Below are 18,997 nucleotides of genomic sequence, written 5' to 3' on the forward strand. Positions count from 1 at the left end.
ACACCTTCCATCCTCCGAGATCAGTAACAACTGAAATCCATTCAAGGAAAATGAATCGTTTTACATTCGTTCTCCTATCACGCTGACGATCGTTCTCCTGCCATTAGTATGCATTGGTCATCTGAAATGTCCGATTTATTAGTCAGGTTTTTGTTTTTTTTGTTTTTTTCTTTGGATTTTAGGAGAAAGAAATGACCATCCTAGAGGTGGACGTCTCCACGCAGGCAGAAGACGAGGCCACACTGGAAGAAGCCGGAACAGGTCCAGGTGAGCGATTCCACTTCAGGCCCCGTTCACACCTCAGCGTTCTGTAGCTCCGAAAACGCTTGAGGAGCAAAATAAATAAAAATCATCATAAATAAAAATAAATAAAAATCATCTTAACAAAAAATAAATAAAAATCATCATAAATAAAAATAAATAAAATATGCTCGTTTTCGGCGTGTTTTTGTTCCTATAGAAATGAATGGAAACACACGTTTTTGCACAGTATGTCGTGCATTTTTCCTCAATTTTCAGCTCAACTGAAAAGATATTAAAAAAAATTTAATATATGAATAAATAAATGTAAAATAATTACACAAATAAATCAAAATCATCATAAATTAATATGTAATAATAATTAACCCCCAACCCTAAAAAAAATAAATTCTTATTATTAATTATAATAATAATAAAATAATGAATAAAACCTGAAGAAAAAATGCATTATGAAAAATAAAATAATGCAATTTGTATTCGGGTGTTTATTATTTTTTTTTGTAGCTCCAATTGTGCAGATTTGCTTGTTTTCGGCGTGTTTTTGTTCCTATAGAAACGAATGGAAACGCACGTTTTTGCACAGTATGTCGTGCATTTTTGCTCAATTTTCAGCTCAAATAAAAAGATGTTAAAAAAATGTAAATTTAATATATGAGTAAATAAATGTAAAATAATTACACAAATAAATAAAAATCATAAATTAATATGTAATAATAAATAATAGTTAACCCTCAACCTTAACCCCCCAACCCTAAAAAAGGAAAAAAAACCTAATTCTTCTCAATAATAATAATAATAATAATAATAATAATAAAATAATGAATAAAACCTGAACAAAAAATGCATTATGAATAATATAATAAAATAATGTAATTTGTATTCGGGTGTTTATTATTATTTTTTTTTTATTTTTCTTGCAGATCAAATTGGGCAGATTTGCTCGTTTTCGGCGTGTTTTTGTTCCGATAGAAATGAATGGAAACACACGTTTTTGCACAGTATGTCATGCATTTTTGCTCAATTCAGCTCAAATGAAAAGATGTTAAACAAAAGTAATAATATATGAATAAATAAATGTAAAATAATTACAAAAATAAATCAAAATCATTATAAATGAATATGTAATAATAATTAACCCCCAACCCTAAAAAAAGAAAAAGAAAATCTTAATAATAATAATAAATAACCCGAACAAAAAATACATTATGGATAATATAATAAAATAATGTAAATTGTATTTGGGTGTTTATTATTTTTTTTTTTTTTGTAGCTTAAATCGGGCAGATTTGCTAGTTTTTTGGTGTGTTTTTGTTCCTATAGAAATGAATGGAAACACACATTTTTGCACAATATGTCGCGTATTTTTGCTCAATTTCAGCTCAAATGAAAAGATGTGAAAAAAAATAAATTTAATATATGAATGAATAAATGTAAAATAATTACACAAATAAAAATCATAAATTAATATGTATTAATAAATAATAATTAACCCTCAACCTTAACCCCCAACCCTAAAAAAATAAAAAAAAACGAATTCTTCTTCTTCTTCTTCTTCTTATTTTTATTAATAATAATAATAAAATAATGAATAAAAACCTGAACAAAAATGCATTATGAATAATATAATAATGTAATCTGTATTCGGGTGTTTATTATTATTTTTATTTAATTTTTTTGGCAGCTCAAATTGGGCAGATTTGCTCGTTTTCGGCGTGTTTTTGTTCTGATAGAAATGAATGGAAACACACTTTTTTGCACAGTATGTCATGCATTTTTGCTCAATTTTCAGCTCAAATGAAAAGATGTTAAAAAAAAGTAATAATATATGAATAAATAAATGTAAAATAATTACAAAAATAAATCAAAATCATCATAAATGAATATGTAATAATAATTAACCCCCAACCCTAAAAAAAGAAAAAAAAATTCTTATTATTAATAATAATAATAATAATAATAAAATAAATAAAAACCGGAACAAAAAATACATTATGGATAATATAATAAAATGTAAATTGTATTCGGGTGTTTATTATTATTTTTTTTTTGTAGCTCAAATTGGGCAGATTTGCTCGTTTTGTGGTGTGTTTTTGTTCCTATAGAGATGAATGGAAATGCAAATTTTTGCACAATATGTAGCGTATTTTTGCTCAATTTTCAGCTCAAATTAAAAGATGTTAAAAAAAATAAATTTAATATATGAATAAATAAATGTAAAATAATTACACAAATAAAAATCATAAATTAATATGTAATAAATAATAACCCTAAAAAAAGAAAAAAACCTAATTTCTATTATTATTAATATTAATAATAATAAAATAATAAAAACCTGAACAAAAATGCATTATGAATAATATAATATAATAATGTAATTTGTATTCGGGTGTTTATTATTATTTTTTTATTTTTTTTGTAGCTCAAATTGGGCAGATTTGCTCGTTTTCGTTGTGTTTTTGTTCCTATAGGAATGAATGGAAACGCACGTTTTTGCACAGTATGTCGTTCATTTTTGCTAAATTTTCAGCTCAAATGAAAAGATGTTAAAAAAATGGAATATATGAATAAATAAATATAAAATTATTACACAAATATAAATCATCAGAAATAAATTAATATGTAATAATAAATAAATAAATAAATAATTTTCAGCTCAAATGAAAAGATGTTAAAAGAAAAAATTTAATATATGAATAAATAAATGTAAAATAATTACACAAAAATCAGAAATAAATTAATATGTAATATTAAATAATTTTCAGCTCAAACAAAAAGATGTTAAAAGAAAAAATGTAATATATGAATAAATAAATGTAAACTAATTACACAAATAAAAATCATCAGAAATAAATTAATATGTAATAATAAATAAATAATTTTCAGCTCAAACGAAAAGATGTTAAAAAAATGGAATATATGAATAAATAAATATAAAATTATTACACAAATAAAAATAATCAGAAATAAATTAATATGTAATAATAAATAGGTTAAAATGTAAAACAAATATATATATATATATATGTTGTTACAAATTGAAGTAAATGTACAAAGTTTTGATGAGGAATTTTTTAATTTGTTTTTCAACAGACAGTTTGCCCCAAAATGTGAAAGCATCAGACTCTCCTAGCATGGGGCGTGGCCAAGGCTCTCCCAGTATTGCTGCCATTGGTGAAAGCCCGCCTGCTAAACGCATGCCCCCCAATGAGGAGAGGCTTATTCACAACCCAATGCAGGGCAGCTTTTTCGGCAACTTGGACAAGACTCGGCGCAACGCCGCCAAAAACACCTTCCTATGTAGCCAGTGCGGGGATGGCTTTGCCACCAGGGCCCAACTCTGCGCCCACCACAGGACTCACACGGGGGAGAAGCCCTTTGTTTGCACCGAGTGCGGGAAGGGTTTCACCCGTAACACAATCTTGGTGGAACACATGCGGCTGCACACGGGGGAGAAACCTTACTCTTGTTCCGAGTGTGGGCAGAGGTTCATCAGCAATGGGCAACGCATCCGACACGAGCGGCTACACTCGGGCCAGAAGCCATACGTGTGCGACGTGTGCGGCAAAGGGTTCACCCGCAACACCATCCTGATCGAGCACACGCGCATTCACACCGGGGAGAAGCCTTACGCGTGCGTGGAGTGCGGAAAACAGTTCACCACCAACTCCCAGCTGGTCAAGCACATCAAGTACCACCGTGACGAGAAGCCGCACGTCTGTTCGCACTGCGGCAAGCGCTTCATCAGCAATGGCCTGTTGGTTATTCACCAGCGGATTCACACGGGCGAGAAGCCTTTCATCTGCCGGGAATGCGGGAAGGCCTTTGCCAGAAACGCTATCCTCCAGGAGCACATGAGGATTCACTCTGGGGAACGTCCATTCGAATGCAAAGAGTGCGGGAAACGTTTCGCCAGTAACTCCCATCTGGCTAAGCACCTGAAGAACCACACCGGAGACAAGCCCCATGCCTGCCCCGAGTGCGGGAAGCGGTTTATGTGCAACGCCCTGCTCATCATTCATTGCCGAAGCCACTCCGGGGAGAAGCCCTTCGTGTGCAATGACTGCGGGAAATGTTTCGCCAAGAAGGGCAGCCTGGTGACACACCGGAGGATTCACACCGGGGAAAAACTTTTTATCTGCACGGACTGTGGGAAGGGTTTCACTCAGGGTTCCGACCTGGTGTCCCACCGGCGGATCCACACAGGGGAAAAGCCCTTTGTCTGCCATGAGTGCGGGAAGTGTTTCGCTCAGAACTCACAACTGTCCGTCCACCAGAAAAACCACAAGGGTGAAAAGCCGCACGCTTGCACCATCTGCAAAAAGAGCTTCACCACCAAGGGAAGCCTCACCGCCCACCATAAAGTACATACCGGGGAGAAACTCTTTGCCTGCCCGGTGTGTGGCAAGGGCTTCACAAGCAACTCTAAGGTGATTATTCACCAGAGATCTCACACGGGAGAGAAACCTTTTATCTGTACACAATGCAGAAAAGGGTTCGTCAGCAATTCGGTCCTCGTGGCTCATAGGAAGCTTCATGAGGCCAAAAGACTGTAACTTTGTTCACATGGAGTCATGGAGACCAAAGACTATTTGTCTAGGGTGCGATTGAAGCCTATGGCCATACCATGAGTGGGGTGTGATTAAAGTCCATGGACTTACCATGAGTGAGGTTTGATTAAAGCCCATGGCTGTACCATAGGTCGGGTGTGATTGAAGCCCATACACATACCTTGAATGAGGTGTGATTAAAGCCCATAGATGTACCATAAATGAGGTGTGATTGAAGCCCATGGCCATACCATAAGTGGGGTGTGATTGAAGCTCATGACCATACCATGAGTGGGGTGTGATTGAAGCTCATGGCTGTACCATGAGTGGGGTGTGATTGAAGCCCATGGACGTACCATGAGTGAGGTGTGATTGAAGCCCACGGACGTACCATGAGTGGGGTGTGATTGAAGCCCATGGCCATACCATATGTGGGGTGTGAATGAAGAACATGGACGTACCATGAGTGAGGTGTGATTGAAACCCATGGATGTACCATGAGTGAGGTGTTATTGAAGCCCATGGCTGTACCATAAGTGGGGTGCAATTGAAGCCCATGGCCATACCATGAGTGGGGTGTGATTGAAGCTCATGGCTGTACCATGAGTGGGGTGTGATTGAAGCCCATGGATGTACCATGAGTGAGGTGTGGTTGAAGCCCATGGCCATACCATAAGAGGGGTGTGATTGAAGCCCATGGCCATACCATAAGAGGGGTGTGATTGAAGCCCATGGCCATACCATAAGAGGGGTGTGATTGAAGCCCATGGCCATACCATTAGTTGGGTGTGATTGAAGCCCATGGCTGTACAATAAGTGGGGTGCGGTTGAAGCCCATGGCCATACCATGAGTGGAGTGTGATTGAAGCTCATGGCTGTACCATGAGTGGGGTGTGATTGATGCCCATGGACGTACCATGAGTGAGGTGTGGTTGAAGCCCATGGCTGTTCCATGAGTGGGGTGTGATTGAAGCCCATGGTCATGCCATAAGTGGGGTGTGATTAAAGCCCGTGGTCATACCAAAAGTGGGGTGTGATTGAAGCCCGTGGTCATACCATAAGTGGGGTGTGATTGAAGCGCATGGCTATACCATAAGTGGGGTGTGATTTAAGTCCAAGGACGTACCATGAGTAAGGTGTGATTGAAGCCCATGGCTGTACCATGAGTGAGGTGTAATTGAAGCCCATGGCTGTACCATGAGTGAGGTGTGATTGAAGCCCATGGACATACCATGAGTGGGGTGTGATTGAAGTCCATGACCATACCATGAGTTGGCTGTGATTCAATGACCGTACCATGCATGAGGTGTGATTGAAGCCCATGGCTGTACCATGAGTGGGGTGTGATTGAAGCCCATGGCCATACCATGCATGAGGTGTGATTGAAGCCCATGGCCATACCATGAGTGAGGTGTGATTGAAGCCCATGGCTGTACCATAAGTGGGGTGTGACTGAAGCCTATGGACGTACCATGAGTGAGGTGTGATTGAAGCCCATGGCTGTACCATGCGTTGGGTGTGATTAAAGCCCATGGATGTACCATGAGTGAGGTGTGATTGAAGCCCATGGACGTACCATGAGTGAGGTGTGATTGAAGCCCATGGCCATACCATGAGTGAGGTGTGATTGAAGCCCATGGCTGTAGCATAAGTGGGGTGCGATTGAAGCCCATGGCTGTAGCATAAGTGGGGTGCGATTGAAGCCCATGGCTGTAGCATAAGTGGGGTGCGATTGAAGCCCATGGCTGTACCATACATATGGTGTGATTGAAGCCTATGGACATACCATGAGTGAGGTGTGATTGAAGCCCATGGCTGTACAATGCGTTGGGTGTGTTTGAAGCCCATGGCTGTACCATGAGTGAGGTGTGAGTGAAGCCCATGGACGTACCATTAGTGAGGTGTGAGTGAAGCCCATGGACATACCATGAGTGAGGTGTGAGTGAAGCCCATGGATGTACCATGAGTGAGGTGTGAGTGAAGCCCATGGCTGCACCATACATGGGGTGTAATTGAAGCCCATGAACGTACCATAAGTGGGGTGTGATTGAAGCCCATGGCCGTACCATACGTCGGGTTTGATTGAAGCCCATGGCTGTACCATGAGTGGGGTGTGATTGAAGCCCATGGCTGTACCATACATGGGGTGTAATTGAAGCCCATGAACATACCATAAGTGGGGAGTGATTGAAGCCCATGGACGTAGCATACGTCAGGTGTGATTGAAGCCCATGGCAGTACCATGAGTGGGGTGTGATTGAAGCCCATGAACGTACCATGAGTGGGGTGTGATTGAAGCCCATGGCCATACCATAAGTACTCCAGGACTAGCTACTGTGGCATTTTACATCTCCCCAATGGTGCCAATCCTTAAAGCGGAACTTCCCCTTTTGGATGGAACTCCGCTTTAAGTGGGAGATAATGTCTTAAAGTTGAATTCCATTGTAAAAAGTGAAGGCACATGAAGAGTTCGGTCTAAGGAGGTGCATGACATCTCCTGAGCTTGTCTCAATTATTGACATTATTCTTGGACTCCTGGATGATGGCTATTTAGGCATCTTCAGCACTGGTCGGTGCAGCTGCTATACGTACCCTTCCTCTCCTGCCCAGTCACAGAAGCCTTTGTACTCATTCACCAAATACAAAGGCTTCTGTGAATGGGCAGCAGAGGGGGTGGGGCAGGTTTTCAGCGATGTTTTTGGCGTGATTTGGGATACTTGCAGGCAGTGAGTGAAAAACGCACCCAAGAATCTCCCGGTGAAACTTTTTTCAACTTCCTTTTAATACCAGGTGACTCCAAGAAAGGAAGACAAGGTCGATTTCCTCACCGGGGACACGAACAACCAGACCAAGGTTCCGCCCCTTCCCAATGCCTAATTAAAGCTCAAGTTCCATGTTCACGCGGCTGGTGGAGGTTGTTTTTTTTTTTTTTTTTTTAAACGATCTACCTTGGCGCCTTCTGGCCCTTTAAGGGGTTTGTGACGCCAGGAGGTGGGGTTTAGGGTCAGGTGACTACCGTGATTGGCTGTCACGGCAGTCATGTGATCAGAAAACTCCCGACTGCCAGGTCCTTTCTGTGGGGCGCAGGTAAATGTGGCGGGAGCATGCAGGGTGGGAAGAAGCTAAAGGGCGTCAGGTGCACAGGCTGTGCATGGGATGGGCATCATGACTCCCCTTGACACCCATTCTATGTATAGCCTGTGGCCCCTGACACCCATTTTACACACAGCCTGTGGCCCCTAACACCCAGTTTATGTATAGCCTGCGGCCCCTGACACCCAGTTTATGTATAGCCTGCGGCCCCTGACACCCATTTTATGCATAGCCTGCAGCCCCTGACACCCATTTTATGCATGGCCTGTGTCCCTTCTCCATTTTATGCATAGACTGTGGCCCCTGACACCCATTTTACACATAGCCTGCGGCCCCTGACACCCATTTTATGCATAGCCTGCGGCCCCTGACACCCATTTTATGCATAGCCTGCGGCCCCTGGCATCTATTTTATGTATAGCCTGCGGCCCCTGACATCTATTATATGTATAGCCTGCGGCCCCTGACACCCAGAGATCGTTCAGCTCCAAGTCTGCCACAGACTGCTATGTCGAGTAGCCTGAGAATAAAATGGTAGCTAACGCATGACAATGACTGAAATCCATTTTGATTGCCCCACTTTTACATACAACGCCTTGAAAAAGTCTTCACACCCCTTGAAATGTCCCCCATGTTGTCATGTGACAACCAAAAACCATCAATGTTATTTATCGGGATTGGATGTGATGGACCAGCACAAAGTGACACATAATTTTGAAGTGGAGGAAAATGAGAAATGGTTTTCAACATTTTTGACAAATAAATCTGTGAAAAGTGTGGCGGCATTTGTATTCAGCCTCCTTCACTCTGATCCCCCTAACTAAAATCTGGTGGAAAAAAAAACCCAAATTAGTTTATAACCAAAAATTATAATTTTTCAAAAAAAGTTTTAAATTTTTATTTTATTTTTTTAGATTATTATTTATGGGTTTTTTTTTTCATACTGTACTACTTGTGGGGGGTGATGAAGATTTTTTTTTTACACTGATTGCTTTTACACCCATAAAGGCTGTAAAAGCAATCATTTCTCCTTCTCTCTGGCTGCATTCTTGCAGCCATTGAGAAGTACTGTGAGAGCTGTGATTGGTCACAGCTTGTCACATGGTACAATGCTGTTGTGAATGGCCCTGTACTATGTGATCTCTGTGATCATTCACAAATTTCACATGTAGTAAGCAATGATGTCAGAAGTGACATCTTGCTTACTACTATGCATGTGATCACTGATTGGCCAATCAGTGATCACATGATTGGCACCTCACACTGAGGTCCCGTACAGCGATCGGTGTTCTGCTGTGTCCTCCGGACATAGCGGGCACCTGATCATGGTGCCGCGCGCTCCCAGGGAGAGCGCACAGGCAGGGAAGCGGGAGGATGTTTATAAACAGCCACCCGCTCCTGCACTGCTCCCATCTGGCTGTTTATGTACATGCGCCGGATGGTAAGTGTTTAAAGTGAACCTGTCACAAATTTGGGAATTCGAAACTTGGCTCCGGATGAACATGTGCCTGAACAGAGGTCATGCTTGCCGAAAATTGTGCATCAAAATGACAAGCAGATCCTGAGTTATGGGTGGCCTAAGCTATGTCCAGATGCCGCCATTTTCCTGTTAGAGATAACCCCACCCATCACATAAAGGCAGTAGGAAAAGATGGGAGGAGCCCAAAGGTATGATGGGATTGGCCAGAACATGTTGATATTTTGGCACAATATCTGCTGCCTATATCTCTGGATCTAAGGATCACTTTGATGCAAGGTTTTCGATGGAGGTGACCTCAGCTTGTGTATTTTTCATATATTTAGATTCTATGGTGTCAGCGATGTCAGCTTTAGGTCAGCCCACTTCTGTGTGTTTCCATCTGTCCCGTCTTTCTTCCCCCTGATCCAATCTCCTTACTTTTATCACCCGAAAAACCTTGGCGGGCAAAGCTTATCTAGCTTAATTATGATGTCACTCATGGTGTCATGTGCTTTACTTAATAATCCCAATTACCTGAAGGGGGCAGTATAGGATCAGGAATACCTTTGGATTTTTCCTAGAACTTCCTGTGCCATGGCAATAGTTTATTTATTTTTTAATTCCAGGTTCTTTTATAGCGCCGTCAATTTACTCAGCGCTTTACATGTATATTGTAAAGCACTGAGTAAACTGTTAGCGCTATATAAATCCTGTATAATAATACATTCACATCAGTCCCTGACCCTCAAGGGGCGTACAATCTAAGGTCTCTAACTCATATTCATACATACTAGGGCCAATTTAGACAGGAGCCAATTAAGCTACCAACATGTCTTTGGAGTGTGGGAGGAAACCCACGCAGGCACAGGGAGAACATACAAACTTCAGGTAGGTGGTGTCGTGGTTGGGATTCAAACCAACAACCCGAGTACTGCCAGGGGGAAGTGCTAACCATTTAGCCACTGTGCTAGTTGTTCTCTAAAACTCAGCTTGTTGAATGTAATAAACCTAAGAGGTTTTTGATCTTTCGACAGGACTGGTTAGACAAACTGGGACCAGTATCACCCCGGACCCTGTATTCACTATATCCGCTCTCCCCGGACCCTGCATTCACTATATCTGCTCTCCCCGGACCCCATATTCACTATATCCGCTCTCCCTGGACCCCGCATTCACTATATCCGCTCTCCCTGGACCCCGCATTCACTATATCCGCTCTCCCTGGACCCCGCATTCACTATATCCGCTCTCCCCGGACCCTGCATTCACTATATCCGCTCTCCCTGGACTCTGCATTCACTATATCTGGTCTCCCAGGGCCCCGCATTCACTATATCCGCTCTCCCCGGACCCTGCATTCACTATATCCGCTCTCTCCGGACCCCGCATTCACTATATCCGGTCTCCACGGACCCAGCATTCACTATATGCGCTCTCCCCGGACCCCACATTCACTATATCTGGTCACCGGACCCCGCATTCACTATATCTGCTCTCCCTGGGACCCCGCATTCACTATACTCGGTCTCCCCGGACCCCGCATTCACTATATCTGCTCTCCCCGGACCCCGCATTCACTATATCCGCTGTCCCCGGACCCCACATTCACTATATCCGCTCTCCCCGGACCCTGCATTCACTATATCCGCTCTCCCCGGACCCTACATTCACTATATCCGCTCCCCTGGACCCTGCATTCACTATATCCGCTCTCCTCGGACCCTGCATTCACTATATCCGCTCTCCCCGGACCCTGCATTCAGTATATTCGGTCTCCCCGGACCCTGCATTCACTATATCCGCTCTCTCCGGACCCTGCATTCACTATATCCGCTGTACCACAGTACACAGAAAAAAACTGCTAAATACCTTTTCTCATCAGAAGTTAGAGCAGTCTTGTGGCTTCTATCAATGTCCAGCCAGGCACTAGCTAAAGCTTGTAGGAGCAGTTTCCTTTCTGCTCTAGGAGGATTCAAAACCCCTGAGCATGTCTGACCAGTGCTGGTTGGCCACACCAAACTGAGCATGTGCAAAGTGTCTACGGTTCAGTCTGTCTTATCAGGAGATAAGTGGTGGTTGCTTGAAAAAGGGGAGGATCAGAGAAGACAGGTTCAAACAGGCTTTTTACACAATGCTGAGGATTAACCCCTTAGGTTCCACAGTGAGTATACCCAGCATGCATTACTGCATCTACAGACTGATTGAACTGTTGTGGGTTTAGTAACACTTTAAAAAATTGTATTAAGTGATTATTAGAAAAAGATTCTATCTATACATCTTACAGACATTCGCTGAGGTAATTTGTACTGAGATTTCTTAATTATCTAAATTCTTCCGTAGCGTATAAATGTTGTAATATAATAAAGTCAAAATAATTATTTATAATGTTGAAAACATAATATAGACACCAATTAATAGAAATAAAATACACACTATATTGCCAAAAATATTGGCCCCGCCCTCCCAATCATGTGATTCAGGTGTTCCAATCCCTCCATGGACACAGTTGTATACAATCAAGCCCCTAGGCATGCAGACTGCTTCTACAAACATTGGTGAAAGAATGGGTCGCTCTCAGGAGCTCAGTGACTCCAAGCGTGGTCCCGTGATAGGTGGTCACCTGTGCAATAAGTCCATCCGTGACATTTCCTGGCTACTAAATATTCCACGATCAACTGTTAGTGGGATTATAACAAAGTGGGAGCAACAGCAAATCGGCCACCAAGTGGTAGGCCATGTCACATGACAGGGCGGGGTCAGCGCATGCTGAAGCGCACAGTGCGCAGAAGTCGCCAACTGTCTGCAGAGTCAATAGCTAAAGACCTCCAAACTTGGTGTGGCCTTCAGATGAGCCCAACAACAGTGCGTAGAGAGCTTCATGGAATGGATTTCCATGGCCGAGCAGCTGCATCCTAGCCTTACATCACCAAGTGCAATGCAAAGCGTTGGATGCCGTGGTGTAAAGCACGCCGCCACTGGACTCTAGAGCTGTGGAGACATGTTCTCTGGAGTAACCAATCATGCTTCTCTGTCTGGCAATCCGATTGACGTGTCTGGGTTTGGTGGCTGCCAGGAGAACGGTACTTGCCTGACAGCATTGTGCCAATTGCAAAGTTTGGTGGAGGGGGATTATAGTGTTGAGTTGTTTTTCAGGGGTTGGGCTTGGCCCCCTAGTTCCAGTGATGGGAACTCGTAAGGCAACATTTTGGACAATTGCATTCTCCCAACTTTGTGGGAAGAGTTTGGGGATGGCCCCTTTCTGTTCCAACATGACTGCGCACCAGTGCACAAAGCAAGGTCCATAAAGACATGGAGAAGCCAGTTTGGGGTGGAGGAACTTGACTGGCCTGCACAGAGTCCTGACCTCAACCCCATAGAACACCTTTGGGGTGAATTAGAGCAGAGACTATGAGCCAGGCCTCCTCCCCCGACATCAGTGCCTGACCTCACAAATGTGCTTCTGGAAGAATGGTCCAACCTTCCCATAGACACCCTCCTAAACCTTGTGGACAGCCTTCCCAGAAGAGGTGAAGCTGTTATAGCTGCAAAGGGCGGGGCCAACTCAATATTGAACCCTACGGACTAAGACTGGGGGGCCATCAAAGGTTATGTGCGTGGAAAGGGCGTGGCCAACTCAATATTGAACCCTACGGTCTAAGACTGGGATGCCATTAAAGGTCATGTGTGTGGAAAGGCCGGCAGAACAATATACTGCTCAAAAAAATGAAAGGAAGACTTTGAAAACCCATCAGATCTCAATGGGGAGGAATCTCCTGCTGGATCTCTATACTGATCTGGACGGGGTAATGTGTGAGGAACGTAAGGATGTCCCATCGTTGGATGAAAATAAAAATGATTGACCTACAGAGGACTGAATTCAAAGACACCCCGAAAATCAAAGTGAAGAAATGATGCAGCAGGCGAGTCCATTTTGGTGAAATGTCATTGCAGCAACTCAGAATGGTCCTCAGTAGTTTGTATGGCCCCCACGTGCTTGTATGCATGCCTGACAACGTCGGGGGAGACTCCTAATGAGACCACGGATGGTGTCCTGGAGGATTTCCTCCCAGATCTGGACCAGGGCATCACTGAGACCCTGGACAGTCTGAGGTGCAACCTGGCGGCCTCGGATGGACCGAAACATGACATCCCAGAGGTGTTCTATTGGATTTAGGCCAGGCGAGCGTGGGGGCCATTCAATGGAATCAATTCCTTCATCCTCCAGGAACTGCCTGCATACTCTCCCCACATGAGGCCGGGCATTGTCGTGCACCAGAAGGAACCCAGGACCCACTGCACCAGGTGGAACCCAGGACCCACTGCACTAGCGTAGGGTCTGACAATGGGTCCAAGGATTTCATCCCCATACCTAATGGCAGTCAGGGTGCCATTGTCTAGCCTGTAGAGGTCTGTGCGTCCCTCCATGGATATGCCTCCCCAGACCATCACTGACCCACCACCAAAATGGTCATTCTGAATTATGTTACAGGCAGCAGAACGTTCTCCATGGCTTCTCCAGACCCTTTCACGTCTGTCACATGTGCTCAGGGTGAACCTGCTCTCATCTGTGAAAAGCACAGGGCACCAGTGGTGGACCTGCCAATTCTGGTGTTCAATGGCAAATGGCCCAGGGCCCACTAGAGGATGTCGGGCCTTCAGGCCACCCTCATGAAGTCTGATTCTGATGGTTTGGTCAGAGACATTCACACCAGTGGCCTGCTGGAGGTCATTTTGTAGGGCTCTGGCAGTGCTCATCCTGGTCCTCCTTGCACAAAGGAACAGATACTGGTCCTGCTGATGGGTTAAGGACCTTCTACACCCCTGTCCAGCTCTCCTAGAGGAACTGCCTGTCTCCTGGAATCTCCTCCCGGCTCTTGAGACTGTGCTGGGAGACACAGCAAACCTTCTGGCAATGGCATGTATTGATGTCCATCCTGGAGGAGTTGGACTGCCTATGCAACCTCTGTAGGGTCCAGGTATCGCCTCATGCTACCAGTAGTGACACTGACCCTAGCCAAATACAAAATGAGTGAAAAACAGTAAGAAAAGATGAGTAGGGAAGAAAATGGCAGTGGCCTCCACCTGTAAAACCATTCCTGTTTTGGGGGTCGTCTCATTGCTGCCCATCTAGTGCACCTGTTGTTAATTTCATGAACACCAAAGCAGCTGAAACTGATGAACAACCCCCTCTGCTACTTACCTGAGCAGATCAATATCCCAGGAGTGTCATTGACTTTAACTTTTTTTAGATGTTCATGGAAAAAAGAATCACCATGAGCAGTTCTTTGTCCGTTGTTAAAGCAAGACAATGACAATCTGGATGAAGGAGCACAGGAGGCACCTTTGGACAGCAGCAATGTCGGCCTGAGGGGGAGAGGAGCGTTAGATGTACTAGTCAATTTAGCTACGCTAACAAATTGAAGCCAATTAGTCGCTTCCCGACCGTCCTATGGCAGAAATACTGCTACAGGGCGGCAAGGGTGCGCAAAATCACGTGTAAGTAGGTGATTTCGCATTTCCGGGTAGAGGGTGGGCACCAGCCGCATTGCCATTCGCAGCTGTCAATCACCCGGTTCTGGACGGTAATTACTCGCCGGCGCCCAGGGATTTCAGAAGATCTGGGGAGGAGAACTGTTTTGTTTACTTACAGTCCTCCCTGTCAGCTCGGGCACACTGCACAGCATAGCCATCCAGAGCAGTGTGATTACAGTGAAGCACACAGACCCCGCCCCCTAGTAAAACACACCCAGCACACAGTTAACCCTTTGATTGCCCCACATTAACCCCCTCCTGCCTAGTGCCATTAATAGTGTCAGGTTTTCTTTTTAGCACTGATCGCTGTTTGGTGTCACTGGGGATGTCAGTGACACCAGGTCAGTCCCCCCAGGTGTCAGAATGCCCACCGCAGTCCTGCAAAAGTCGCTGATTGCCGCCATTATTAGTATAAGAAAAAAAAATCCCAGTATCTATACTGCCATTTGTAGACGCTATAACTTTCATGTAAACCGATTCATTTACACATATCGGGATTTTTTTTAGCGAAGACACGGAACAGAATACGTTTTGGCCGAAATTTATGATGAAATTTGATTTTTCAAACTTTTCTACTGGACATGTTTAATAGCAAAAAGTCAAAAATATTTTTTTCTCAAAATCGGCAGTCTTTTTTTTTTATTATAGCGCAAAAAATTAAAACCGCACAGGCGATTACATACCACCGAAAGAAAGCTCTATTTGTGTGGAAAATAGGACGTAAATTTCATTTGGGTGCAGCGTTGCATGACCGCGCAATTGTCAAAGTAACGCAGCGCCGTATCGCAAAAGGTGGCCTGGTCAGGAACGGGGGGGGGGGGGGGGAATCCTGAGGAGGGCGAGAGGTTAATACAGGCGTACCTTGGTTTACGAATTGAATTCGTTCTGCGGGATTTTGAGGGGAACTCCCACACAATTACAAAAAAATGGCGTGGGGGTTCCCCCCAAAATCCATACCTGACCCTTATCTGACCATGCAGCCTGGCAGGTCAGGAAATGTGGGGGGGGCCCCCAAAGCATCTTGTCCCCATGATGATGGGGACAAGAGCCTCTTCCCCACAACCCTGGCCGCTGGTTGTGGGGGTCTGCAAGCAGGGTGCTTATCGGAATCTGGAAGCCCCCTTTATCAAGGGGGCCCCCAGATCCCGCCTCCCCATGTGAGCGATGTCCACCGCCACCCGGAAAAAAAAAAGGCTCCGCTCCCAACGCTGACTCCCAGTGATATCACGTATGTCCCCACCTCCTTGTGACATCATTGGCTCAGCATGATGATGCCATAAGGAGGTGGGGCCACACGCGTGAGGTCACTGACTCAGCATGTCATTGACTCAGCATGCGGTTGATGACGCCACAAGGAGGTGGGGCTACACCCGTGATGTCTCTGGGTGGCCCCGCCCCTTACATATTTAAGACCTGTCAAGCCAGCAGAGCAGGCAGACAGCCGGGAGGCAGCGTCGGGAGCAGAGCCTTTTTTTTTTCCATGTGACATCATTGATAACGCCATAAGGAGGTGGGGCCACACCTGTGATGTCACTGGGTGGCCTCGCCCCTTACATATTTATGAACTGTCAAGCCCTTACATATTTAAGAACTGTCAAGCCAGCGGAGCAGGCAGATGGCCAGGAGGCAGCGGAGCCTTTTTTTTTTTTTTTTTTGCGTGACATCATTGATGATGCCACAAGGAGGTGGGGCCACGCCCGTGATGTCACTGGGTGGCCCAGCCTCTTACATATTTAAGAACTGTCAAGCCAGTGGAGCAGGCAGACGGCCGGGTGGCGACAGACATCGTTCACATTGGGGGGCTTCCAGATTCCGATTAGCCCCACCCGCAAACCCCCACAACAACAGCCCAGGCTTGTGGGGAAGAGGCCCTTGTCCCCATCAACATGGGGACAATGTGCTTTGGGGAGGGGTCCCTTGCCCCAAAGCACTCCCTCATGTTGAGGGCATGTGGCCTGGTATGGTTCCCTTTTCCTGACCTGCCGGGCTGCTCGGATAAGGGTCTGGTATGGATTGTGGGGGGGGACAACAGCATTGTAAGGAGATATTAAAGACATGTCTCGGGTGGGGGGGGGGTGTTCTGTGTGCACTGAGCATGTGCAGCCTCTTCTACCCCAGCATTGGACATACACAGGCACCCTGAATTGCCCCCCACTGACCCCTGAATTACCCCCCCCCCCACTGACCCCTGCATTACCCCCCACTGACCCCTGAATTACCTACCCCTGAACCCTGCATTACCCCCCACTGACCCCTGAATTACCTACCACTGACCCCTGAATTACCCCCCACTGACCCTGCATTACCCCTGAATTACCCCCCACTGACCCCTGAATTACCCTCCACTGACCCCTGAATTACCCCCCACTGAACCCTGCATTACCCTCCACTGACCCCTGCATAACCCACTTCACCTGTGAGTGGTCAGAATGTTATGGGTGATTGCTATGGAGATCGGTGCTGTGTATATAGAGATCGGTTGGTTTCCCGTTACATGCCATCTCTCCCCTCCCTCCGCTCTCTGATCCCGAACACACATGCGCAGAGCGCCCTCCCTCCGCGGCCCGCCCACCTCCGTGATGTCACAATGGAGAGGCTGGGAAGTGTCCGGCGTGTAGAGCGGAGAGTGACGTCACAGGGGAGCTGTACACACGCCGGGGTAATGGGGGGGAGGGACCGCATCAACCGACACCACCGATCATCACCGAACCTCCCATCACTGGGAGCAGCGTGCTTCCTATAACTCAGCACTGTGTCACCGATCATCACCACTGACATCGCTCATCACCGCCGACATCGCTCTTCACCACCGACACCGCTCATCACCGCCGACATCACTCATCGCCACTGACATCACTCATCGCCACCGACATCGCTCATCACCATAGACATCGCTCATCACTACCAACATTGTTTATCGCCACCGACACAGATCATCACATACCACAGCGCAGTATCACCGATCATCACCATTGACATCACTAATCGGCACCGACATCACTCATCGCCACCGACATCATTTATCGACATCGCTCATCGCCACCGACATTGCCACCAACATCGCTCATCACCACAGACATCGCTCATCGCCACCGACACAGATCACCGATCATCACATACCACAGCACAGTATCACCGATCAACACCACTGACATCACTCATCCCCACCAACATCACTCATCGCCACCGACATCGATCATCACCACTGACATCGCCACCGACACAGATCATCGCCACCGACACAGATCATCGCCACCGACATCGCTCATCACCATTGGTCACTATTATCATTATTACTAATCACTATTATTGTTTTTATTAATATTACTGATCACTAATATTATTATCACCAATCAACATTATTATTATCGTGATCACTATTATTATTATTTTTATTATTACTGATCGCTATTATTATTGATTTTTTTTTAGTACCACAAATCACTATTATAATTATTTTTGGTAATAAAACTGATCACTAATATTTATTTTTTAATTAATATTACTGATCTCTAGTATTATGTTTTTTAGTATTATTACTGATCACTATTAATTTTATATTTATTATAATCTGAATTATTATTTTTATTATTATAGCTGATCATTAATATTACTGATTGCTATTATTATTAATGTTATCACTGAACACTATTATTATTCTTACTGATCACTATCATTCTTATTATATATTACAATTATTATTATTATTATTATTACAGATCACTATCATTCTTATTATATATAACTATTATTATTATTATCATCATTATGAGGGGTCTTCAAAAAGTTTCCACACTTTTATAATATTGTTGGATGCGGTGAGGGGGGCGGGAGAAGTAGTAGTTGGTTGTGTCTGGGGGTGTCATGTGACACGTGATATCTGTGTGGCCCGGCTGACTTTGCCGTTTAGTATAGGCGTTGTCACACCGATCACCGGCAGCACCTCTGACAGCGCACACACCGATCACCAGCGGCACCTCTGACACCACACACCGATCACCTGCAGCACCTCTGACAGCACACACACCGATCACCGACAACACCTCTGACAGAGCACACACACCGATCACCGGTAGCACCTCTGACAGAGCACACACACCGATCA

The 18,997-nt window shown here is 44.7% G+C and overlaps 2 protein-coding genes across 2 annotated transcripts in view; both read left to right on the plus strand.

The window, feature by feature from the left end:
* The window catches only part of LOC149466091 (uncharacterized), a 69,811-nt gene extending 62,105 nt beyond the window's left edge, over positions 1 to 7,706 (plus strand). Inside the window, exons 17-19 of the mRNA XM_089672994.1 lie at positions 183 to 267; positions 1,182 to 1,259; positions 3,352 to 7,706. Coding sequence (XP_089529120.1) covers positions 183 to 267; positions 1,182 to 1,259; positions 3,352 to 4,814 — 1,626 coding nt within the window. The 3' untranslated portion in view covers positions 4,815 to 7,706. The remainder of the gene's footprint in view (positions 1 to 182; positions 268 to 1,181; positions 1,260 to 3,351) is intronic.
* Positions 1 to 18,997, plus strand: part of LOC149466090 (uncharacterized) — a 124,545-nt gene that overhangs the window by 81,416 nt on the left and 24,132 nt on the right. The window lies entirely within an intron of this gene.

This window comes from Staurois parvus, unplaced genomic scaffold, assembly GCF_062004578.1.
Source record: "Staurois parvus isolate SC_StPar_1 unplaced genomic scaffold, SC_StPar_1.0 ptg000132l, whole genome shotgun sequence".
NCBI classification, from domain to species: Eukaryota; Metazoa; Chordata; class Amphibia; order Anura; family Ranidae; genus Staurois; species Staurois parvus.